The 10,656-nt window shown below is 50.3% G+C and overlaps 2 protein-coding genes and 1 pseudogene across 2 annotated transcripts; 2 read left to right on the top strand and 1 right to left on the bottom strand.

Annotated features, from left to right (window-relative positions):
• The first annotated feature begins 823 nt into the window (after positions 1-823).
• On the top strand, positions 824-1,891 carry LOC120654299 (uncharacterized mitochondrial protein AtMg00810-like). The gene has a single exon (XM_039931802.1). The coding sequence runs from the start codon at positions 824-826 to the stop codon at positions 1,889-1,891; it is 1,068 nt and encodes a 355-aa protein (XP_039787736.1).
• Positions 1,892-7,000: 5,109 nt separating this feature from the next.
• Positions 7,001-7,678, bottom strand: LOC120654298 (annotated as a pseudogene).
• Positions 7,679-8,594: 916 nt separating this feature from the next.
• Positions 8,595-10,196, top strand: LOC120654297. Its single transcript, XM_039931801.1, has 2 exons — positions 8,595-8,601; positions 9,775-10,196. The coding sequence occupies exons 1-2, from the start codon at positions 8,595-8,597 to the stop codon at positions 10,194-10,196; spliced, it is 429 nt and encodes a 142-aa protein (XP_039787735.1).
• The last annotated feature ends 460 nt before the right edge of the window (positions 10,197-10,656 follow it).

The following is a 10,656-nucleotide window of genomic DNA, read 5'->3' as shown; positions in this document are numbered from 1 at the left end:
AGCTTCCATTATTGGCCTTGCAAACCGACAATGGGAAAGAGTTCGACAACTTCGCCCTCCGCACGTTCTTCGCCGATCACGGCATCGCGCTAAGGCTTTCGTGCCCCTGCATGTCGCCACAAAACGGCAAAGCGGAGCGCATCATCCGCACCCTAAACGACAGCGTTCGCAGCATGCTTTTCCACTCTAACATGCCCGTGTCCTTCTGGGCCGAGGCGCTGTCTACTGCCACCTATCTCCTTAACAGGCGGCCATGTCGAGCTACTGGGACGGCGACCCCATTCGAGTATCTCTTCGGCGTGCCACCGGACTATGCGCACCTCCGGGTGTTCGGGTCCCTCTGATACCCCAACCTCGCCGCCACCACGCCGCACAAGCTGAGCGCTCAGTCTTCGGCGTGCGCCTTCCTCGGGTACCCGCTGGACCACAAGGGCTACCGCTGCTTCGACTTGGCTTCTCGGCGCGTCATCGTGTCGTGGCACGTGGTCTTCGACGAGACCGCCTTCCCGTACCGTGCGCCACCGTCTCCGTCGTCCGCACCAGTTCCCAGCCCTGTGATCGACAACTCTGTCTTCGTGCCGGTCGCGGGCACCTCAAGCCGGCCACCATCCGCACCGTGCTGACTCTGGCGGCATCGCGCGGCTGGCCGACTCGCCAACTGGATGTGTCCAACGCTTTCCTCCACGGTCACTTGCAGGAACACGTCTACTCCCAGCAACCGGTGGGCTTCGTCGACCCAGAGCAACCCGACGCCGTGTGCCTCCTGGACCGCTCGCTCTACGGGCTCAAACAAGCCCCACGCGCGTGGTTTTAGCGGTTCGCGATGTTCATCGCCAAGCTCGGCTTCATCTCTGCCCGCTCCGATGCCTCCAAGTTCGTTTTACGGCAAGGCAACGAGCTCGCATATCTCCTCCTCTACGTCGACGACATGGTGCTCACCGGCTCCTCCACGATGCTACTGGAGTGCATCATCGGCCGGTTTCGTGCCGAATTCGCCGTCCGCGACATGGGACCTCTCCGCTACTTCCTCGGCATCAGTGTCACGCGCACCGCCCATGGATTCGCCCTCTCGCAGCAGCAGTACACCGAGGACATCCTCGAGCGTGCTGGGATGGCCAACTGCAAGCCGATCTCGACGCCGGTGGATGTCAAAGGCAAGCTCCCCGCTGCGGAGGGTGAACCGGTCAGCGATCCATCCTCCTACCGGAGTCTCACCGGCGTGTTGCAGTACTTAACTGTTACGCGGCCGGACCTCGCCTACGCCGTACAACAGATATGCTTACACATGCATGATCCATGCGCGGGTCACTTGGCGTTCCTGAAGTGTGTTCTTCGGTACGTCCGCGGCACCACCGGCCTCGGCCTCCATCTCCGTGCCTCGCCGCATCTCGACATCTCTGCCTACTCCGACGCCGACTGGGCCGGGTGCCCGGACATGAGACGGTCTACCTCCGGCTACTGCGTCTACCTCGGCGACTCCTTGCTGTCGTGGTCGTCGAAGAGGCAGCCGACGGTCTCGCGCTCCAGCGCGGAAGCGGAGTACCGTGCCGTGGCGAATGCGACGGCCGAGTGCATCTGGCTGCGGCAGCTGCTCGGCGAGCTTCACTGCACCGTCGACAAGGCGTCCGTGGCCTACTGCGACAACATCTTGGCAGTGTACATGTCCGCGAACCCGGTCCATCACAAGCGCACGAAGCGCATCGAGCTCGACATTCATTTTGTTCGAGAGAAGGTCGCGCTCGGTGAGCTCCGTGTCCTTCATGTTCCGACCACGCAGCAGTTCGCGGACATGATGACGAAGGAACTTCCTACAGTTCCTTCGGCAACATTCGAAGACTTTCGATCCAGTCTATGTGTCACGGCGACTACACATGAGACTGGGGGGTGTTGACCGAGTTCCTCATGTTCTCGCCTCCTCCTTCGTTTGCGCTTGGCCGGCGGCTTTGCCAAACGGCCTCGCCACGCATGCACGCGCGCATCTCGCGCACGGCACGCACGACGCGCAGCTCCCGCACGGGTCTTGCTCCACGTAACTCGCTCGCCCGGTGCGCTCGCTGCACAACCGCATGCACAGGCGCTGCCTGTTGTAATCTATATATTGTGACTTGAGATCAATACAGAAGATTGTCTTGGCTCTCACTCTTTCACGGCACACCCGTTCCATCATCGCCGATGTCGCGTCGCGAGCTAGCTGTAGCTACTCACCACGAACGCGAACGTACGATTGGCCTTGCCAAGCCTACCTGCGGTACCACGGCCGCTCTGCCCCGCGCTCTTGCCGCGGGCGGTCACGTCATGAACCGGCCATGCCGGGCACCGTGCTCATGCATGCCGCCAGAGGCCGTCGTGCTTGCCACCATCCTCGCAAGCCCGGCACAAGCCACGTCGCCGTGGACCAGTCGTCGCTGGATGCCACGAGCGCAAGCCTGCACAACTAAATAATGTGAAGTTACAATCTATCCAACCTTACACATGGCATGCTTTTGTTCGGGAGAACGGATGCCGAGCCGTTCGCCGGACGAAATATTGCCGACTCGTTGCCACGCGCCAACCTCCTACTTAAGATGCCCCTCACGGGGCCATCCCCTTTCGCTGAAACCACGACACGCGCGAACCGCACTCACGCATGGCGCGACACTATGGCCCCACGATGAGACCGCACAACACTGTCCGGCAGCTTTCGGCGCCGCTCCGCACTGTGGCATCATGATGCTTTGCCACCCACGCCGGCTTTGCCATCTCGTCGCGCGTGTGATGACAACACCGCTCTTCGCCACAGCGTTATTTCTGTTCTCGCACTAGTACCCCGTCACGCCATTGTCGGCTACTGCCTCCTCTTGGTCGATAAAAGGCGCATTCGCGTAGCTCCTCCATCACTCCAAACTCATTTCCGACCAACCCGGCTACCTTCCCAACCTGAGCTCACTCGCCCTATCTTTTCCGCCAGAGCAAGGATTTGCTCTTCGCTCTCTCATTCTGACGAGCTGCTCATCGTGCTCTTGGTAAGCACAGCATGCTATCTGGCCGGATTCATCTTCCTAAATTTATCTAAAAATCTAGCTCTAACTGTCTTTGTTACTTTTATAATTTATAGAGTTCAGTTTACATTTATGTATGCTTTGTTTGTTTGATTTGTGCCGCGTAATAGTCGCCGAGAGTTCGCGAACGACGACGAGAAGAAGCCTGGAGTCCGGTGCCGCGAGTTAGGAAGTTCTTACCGCAAGCAGAAGCCCGGAGTACGTACCGCAAGCACGAGGACTAGTACCGCGAGCCGGAAATCGAAACGCGTACAGCGAGTCGAACTACCCGTTTGTTGAGCGAAGGCAAGTCCAACCTTTTCCCTTTTGATCATGCTTATCCCAGTTTTTAAACACAACCTGTAGAAGCCTATTTAAAAGTGCATTCAATTTGTATATGAAACCTTGAACTATTTTACTGCTTGATGTAGTTAAATACTCATTTGAAAGGCCATACCTTGCTATTGTTTATATCCTGATTATCCATTGACAACCTAAGATTTATCTCTAAACATGATTAGCTCTGTTTAGATGAATGCCTTGATAAATGATACTAGCATGCTTAGGATTTATTTATGCAACTTTACTCACTGTTATTTACCAAATGCAATCATTTACAAATGAGAAAAATGGGATGGTTGTTTTTAAAAGGTGTGAGTTAAATTTTTAAAAAAAGTATAATGAACATGAGGACGATGATAGTGATTACCCAGATATGGGGCGGAATAGGGTCCATGTGTGGGACCATTGGAGATTGGACTCGAGCCTGTGTGGTACGGTCTTGTAGTTATCCGCCTTGTCTCGATTAAGGACTGGTAATTGGCAGGATTCTAGTCAAGTATTACAGTGCAACCATACGGCTAAATGTGCACTGGCCTTAGCTTATTAAGTCAGTCGGCCCAAGAGGATGCTACCGCCGGAGTGCTCGAGGAGCTCGTCGGTGTCGGGGTAGCTAACCCGGTTAGATGTACGGAGCCGCGATACTCCGGCAGTCTGTCGTGTAGTATATTTTGGGTCCGGTTGATGTAACGGCTCTGTCATGTTAGCTTGCCGACACATCTAAGGAATTGTGTATATGCGCGCTAGCTACGCGCTGGCGTCAAAGCGAAACATGTCGTATGGGTAAAGTGTACAACCTCTGCAGAGTGTAAAACTATTTGATTAGCCGTGCTCACGGTCAAGAGCGCTTGAACTAGACAGCTGGTTTTAGAGCTTTTAAAACCATTTTGATAAAATAGGATTTGGGTCTGATTTTGGAAATGTCCGGCAAGAGTGCCGTGGGCTACTGAGGACAGAGTGTCCGGTAGCATTAAAAGTTGAACTCACTTCTTTTTAAAAATACTTATAAATATGACTATATTACTCTTTTGCTAAAATACCTCTACAAAATTAACCTTGCATGGGTAAAAACCTGTTTTTCGCAAAATAAACCCCAGCCACTTTCTAGTACTCCATTATGCATGAATTTTTATCCCCCTCCGTAGGGCGGGGTTGGTCTTGCTGAGTACTTTTGTACTCACCCTTGCCTGCGTTTACAAAGACGGTTCTATGCCGGAGAAGTCTACCCGTAGTCGTCGCGTCCGCACCCGACTTGCCTGTGGCGTGGGCCTTCACGATGCTGAGTTGCGATGTTGACTGGCTCATCAATGTTGTTTCAGCTTTAGCACTAGCTTACTTTCTTTTTGTTCTTCTTTTATTTTGAATTGAAATCCATAAACCGCTGCCATACAATCGGCAATGATCCATTCTGCCGAAATGTGTGTACCAGTCTCCTGGGACTGGAATTGTACCACATGTGACTCCTGTGTAAGCGGGGGTTGCGACAGTTTGGACCTCAACCATGGGCGGAGGATTTCCGGTTTGGGTCACAAAAAACCGGAGGGCGAGTCCGGTGCGCTGGGTGGCATCAGGTCAGAGGATGTGTGGTACCTTCACAAAACTTGTGTCGAGGCGAAGCGAAATTGTGAAGGCTTCGGGTCCGCCCGATGCTTCAAGAAAAACTTGGATGGTTTTACCCTAAGGGGTATTTAGGTTGTATGCTTGATGGAAGGGCGCATTTTGGCCATTTGCTAGGCGCCTATATATATGTGGGGCAGCCACCTCTTGCAGCTATTTTGGTGGAGGTCCTCAAATTTTGTTATGAGAGAGATTTGTTAGGGTTTGGGAGAGGTAGAGTGTGGCTCTTTGTTTGAGTTTTTTGTCATTCTAGTTTTGATTGTTGCTAGAATTAGCCTGTATTCGGATAGAGTGATGCAATCCAAAGCTCAAATTTGTGCTCACTTGTCCTATCTCTTGCGAATTTGAAATTTATCATTTTCCCTATTTTCGGAGCTACTTTTAGATGATTTTTAGTTCTTCACATTGGCTGCGATTTGGATAGAATTTCTTAGTGCTATTTGGTGCTGGGACATATGCAACAACATCTTGGGTGATCCCTTCTTGAATCCATGCACGAGCACCTCGAAATTTGAGTTTTCTGAAACCCTTCTTCTCTAGTGTTTTTAACTGAATTAGTGAAATTCGTCGTGAAGTCTTGATCTTTTTGGAAAAGACTCACCATGAACATACAAAGCTCTGGTCAAAATGTCAAGAAGATTGAACGTCGTTTAATTGAGTTTGCTCTTTTCTTCGGATTTTCCTGCACCCAAGGAAAACCAAAAGTTCCGGATTTTGAGACCCAGAAATTTGTGTTTTTGCAAAGTGAGAATTTTGTGGAGATCTCATCGTAGTAGACTCATGATGGCCATTCTCTGGTTCAAGTTTCATGATTTTTGGAGATCATTTGCTATAGTTTCCGAATTTTTATTGGTGCTCCCGAGCCAAAACAGGCGGGTTTGCAAACCGGAAGTTCCGGTTTGGTATTTATGGAAGTTCCGGTTTTCGATCCTAATACTTCCAAACCCTAATATTCTCTGAAGAGCTGGTACTATGCGACTGTCCTGGCTTAGTTTTCCCTTCATTTTATAGCTCGCTCGAGACATGAAATGGTAGCACGTGGTGTTCTACCAATCGACCGCATGACTCAGCACAGGGAGGCAGGTCGTAGCAAACAGGGTTGGGCGCAGTGAACTGGAACATGTCTATAACATAAGGCAACTACAGCAAAAGCCGTTGCGCGAACGCACATCCGTTTTCTTGCTCCTTAATGACCGAGGGATGAAATCTTTCGACGACTAGGAAGGCGTCACCCAAGGCCGATTCCTGTGGATCACTATAGAATCTTCTAGAAGCAAGCTAGGCTACCTTCTGGATAGCTCTGCAGTTCCGATTTTTTCTGAGGCTTGCAACTTTGGTTTGCTCTTAACTCGTTTAGGTTGAAATCTTTTCTGCTATGTTTTCTAGCATAATTCCTAGTGTTAGTGCGTCCGATCACCATGATGCATCTCCGAGGGAAGTAAGAGATAAAACGGAACCCCCTCATCGTCATCTTTCTTTTCCCCCTAATTCCAAACCCTCTCATGCCCTAAATCATCGGCATTTTGACTCATAGTGAGCTTCTATCCGTCAGCCATGGAGGAGAGAGTTTTTCAATCGGCAAGAGTCATGCGAATTATTTAAATATATTGTGCATTCTCTCGTATATCCAACAAGGATTAAGTATGCACTAGATCTCCATAATTTCTATATCAAAGGATGAATTAAACACGTTGCAGATAGCTAAACAGATAACTTATTGTACAAACTGTCTGTTTAAAATGTCTGTTTGTACTAAACAGACGACAGTTGTCTCCACTATTGTACTTGCCCTTATAATTCGGAATCAATCGACCAGCGGACATTCCTCTCTCATCTGTCGTCATTAATTAGGGGTCTGTTTGGATTGACGATTTTTCACCGAAAAGTTTAAGAATTCAGCTCAGAATTGAACTAATAACTTCCCAAAACTTCCAATGAGATATCGTGAATCCGAACTATGGATGCAAGTGGGGCGGACGGGGGCTGCCCGCCCCGCGTCCGCACCAGCCGCAATAGCAGATGCGGACTTATGCGGCAGCCCGCGTGCTGCCGTGAGTATTTTTGGGCCACCCGCCCCGCGTCGACGGCTGTGTCTCGAGCCCGAACCCGAACGGGAACAGGGGGTTGTCGTGCGCGTCGCCGACGTTCATTGGCAGCTGCTCCACCGACCGGAACCACGTCCTCGACAGCTTCCCGGTGAGCGGTGAACCCGTAGTCGCCGAACAGCACGTCGGCGACGCCCTGCCCCTCTGTCCCCGGCAGCCACGCCGCCACCAGCGCGTCGATGGCGTCGATGTACGGCTCCACCACCAGCGGCCGCCCGGACACGAGCACCACGACGCACCTGATGCCGCCGCAGACGTTCCGGATGACGCCGGGCCCGGGCGCCGGGATGGTCAGGTTCGTGTTGCCGCCTGCGGTCTCGGCGTACGGCGGCTCGCCGACGACCACGACGGCGTAGTCGAAGCGGGCCTCGTTGTCCCAGGTGAAACCGGCGTCGGGGTTCTCGGCGTACCACGATATTTGTGATCTTCACTATTAAGGAAAGCGTTTAAACCACCTAAACACAATTAAGGAAACCTAATGACAAAACTCTAATGGGCTGTGATCAGCAGGCCCATTAGGCCTGTTTCCAGAGGCTGGCCCCCAGCCCCACAGTGCCTATAAATATAAGGTCGTGGTTAGCACCTTAAAAAACCATTCATCTCATTCTAAAATTCTAGCCACCGCTAGTCTGATCGCTAAGGGCACTGGAGGGGTTTGGAAGGCCAAGCACTCCCGTTGGCGCCTAGAGGACGCCGCTAGGCTGCTGCATCTTCTACACCGACAAGAACGCCTACTTTCCCTACGGATCAGGCGTAAATGGTTGCTGCTACTGCTAACGCTGGTATAATGATTTGCCATTTATTCCGCATTAGATTGATTTGTCATGAACTGGGTTATGTTAAGATCCTAAAGTAATGTGCCTCTAATATTTAGTTTTGGCAATTCTAACAATCGGTATCATGAGCCATATTAACCTAGTCATGCACGGTCAATTTTAAGCCATAATATGCCTCTGATTTTCGTCGGTTTAAGATGCATATGAACTGTGCAAATTAGATCCTATTGCACAGTTAAGTTTGATTCATGTTTTAGATGCTATTAGTTCCTGCAGAAAGGCTTTTATGTGTTAATCATGCTTGATTAGATCTAAATCATGGTTAATTAGGTTTCTGATCACGAGATTAGATCTAATCTAATTCGGTTTAGGTCAAGTTTAAATTAAATCTTGATCTATTAATGCTAAGTGTCTCGGATTAGATGCAAATGTTTTATGTTAATGCTAATTAATGTTTAAACCGAGGCAAACTAATGATTAGCTATGCAATTAAGGTTAGGCTTTACTGCTACTTAATCTATTCCCCAAATTAGATCCCTGTTCCTGTTTTAATTCGGCAAATTAAAGTTAGATCTATGAGATTAGATGCATGAGTCAGCATGTAGAAGAAGGGGAAAAGCAATTTTCAGATCTCTTCATGAAATTCCCTAACCCTAACCCTAAGATTGAGGAACATCTTACCTGGGCGACGCAGTGGGTATGAGGTTGGCCCGTCTGCGGTGCAATTGCACCCGGACACCATGAGCTGTACCTAAGTGGAGCCCCCCGACGGAACCGCGCGCGACTCGCTCGCACGCGGCGCCGGCGGGAGGGCCCACAGAGGAGCGTAAGCGGCGGCGCGGGTGAGCCAAGGTGAGGTGGCGGGGTGAGCCAAGGTGAGCGGGCGGCCGGCCGGGCCGCGACACCGCGCAGCTCCGGCGCACGAGGCGGCGGCCGGGCCAAAGCAGGCGCCGCGCACGCTGGTCCTCCCCACGCACGCATGCGTGGACCAAGGCGGCCGGTCGGCGGCCTGCAAGCCGCATCAAGCGGCAGCCCCAGCAGGCGCTGCAGCACGTCGGTCCCACACCCACACAGACGCGCGGCGCGCGTAAGGTGGCGGCGTGAAGCGCCCCAAGGCGGTGGCTGGCCCGAGCGCGGCTTGAGCTGCAGCAAGAGGCGGGCGGCTGTGCCCTGGCGGCGGTGCCCAGGCACATGAGCAGGAGGAGGCCGCGTGAGTTGCGGGTGCGGCGGCCACTCGATCTGAGAGAAGAGAAGAGAAAGGGAGTGAGGAAATTGGGGTTTTCAGACAGCACCTCACTCTTTTATACTGTGCCACATCAGTTCGTGGGCCTTAGATCATGATGAACGGCTCAGATCTAGCCGGTGTTAGGGTTTGCTGGTTAGTGGGCCGAATTGGGCTAAATGGGCCAACTGCGCAGTTTGGGCTGCGCACATGGGGATATTTTGATGCTGTTTCATGAGTTTTAGCCCAATTTAAGATTTAAAGCATTTTCCTTTACTGTTTTACTGTTTTAAGCTTAAATTTAATTGCTGTTATGTTTAAGGCTTTAATTTAATTTCTATTGCACCTATTATTACCAGCATTATGTTATTTAATTTTCCATGAGTTATATAATTGTTTTTAATCATATTTTAATTGCACTTATTCGCTGAAAATTATGTTCATCCACCATAAGCAATTAAGATGCACTCTATTTAAATGGAACCATCGAGAAGTTTATTTAGAGCACTTGTAATTAATTCTGACCATCGTTGATTTAATTACAAGTTTTAATGATAAATTTTGTTTGTTTTCCCCATCGGTGATGCAAATTGAAATTTATGTATGATTTTAATCAGACCATCGTAGGGTTAATTTTATACTTCTTATGCGCATCTTAATTGTGAGTTTAATGAAGTTATTGTTCTCATGATTTTCAGTGAACACTGTGTCGGGCTACCAGAAGTCCATTGAGCCCCTTAATGGCACCAACTACCCAAGCTGGTATAAAGATGTTAAGGTTGCCATTGCTGTGTGCAAGTATGATCTCGCCTTACGTCAAGACAAGCCAGCAGAGCCCACTGATCCCAATGGTGATCGTACTGCCATTGAGAAGTGGGAGAGATCTGACAGGATGGCCAACGTGATCATTAAGAACATGATCTCTCCGGCCATCTATGGTGCTATTCCTGATAAGGACCAGGATGGTAATGAGCTGAGCGCCAAGGCATACCTTGCCAAGGTGGAAGAGAACTTTAAGAGTTCTTCCAAGATTTATGCTAGCACCTTGATCATGAAGATGCTGACTTCACAGTATGATGGGCAAAGTGGAAATCAGGGAACACAGTATGAGCATGTGTGACATGGCAAATAAGCTGAAAACACTGGATATGGCTATCTCTGATGGTTTTATAGTGCACTTCATCATGACTTCTCTTCCAGTACAGTACAGTCCCTTCAAAATAAGCTAGAACACTCAGAAGGCGACTTGGAGCATGGCTGAGCTCATTAGCTACTGTGTTGAGGAAAAAGAAAGGCAGAAAGTTGAGAGGATAAAGGATGCTGTCAACATGGTGAGCGAGCGCTTTGGGCTAGTTAGCATGAGCAACACTCCTAAGCATCAGGCTGAGTCAGGCAGCAGTAGGCAGCATAAGAACAAGTTTAAGGGCCATAAGAGCAAGGCCGTGTCACATAAGAAGTCCTCTAATGAGAGGCTGTGCAAGTTCTGCAAGTGACCTAAGCATGAGCAGAAGGAATACCATGGATTTAAGGAGTGGCTTAAGAACAAAGGTACAATTACTGATTATGTATCTTTTATTGAT

This window comes from Panicum virgatum, chromosome 1N (genome assembly GCF_016808335.1).
Source record: "Panicum virgatum strain AP13 chromosome 1N, P.virgatum_v5, whole genome shotgun sequence".
NCBI classification, from domain to species: Eukaryota; Viridiplantae; Streptophyta; class Magnoliopsida; order Poales; family Poaceae; genus Panicum; species Panicum virgatum.
This window is presented reverse-complemented; position numbering and strand designations above follow the sequence as displayed.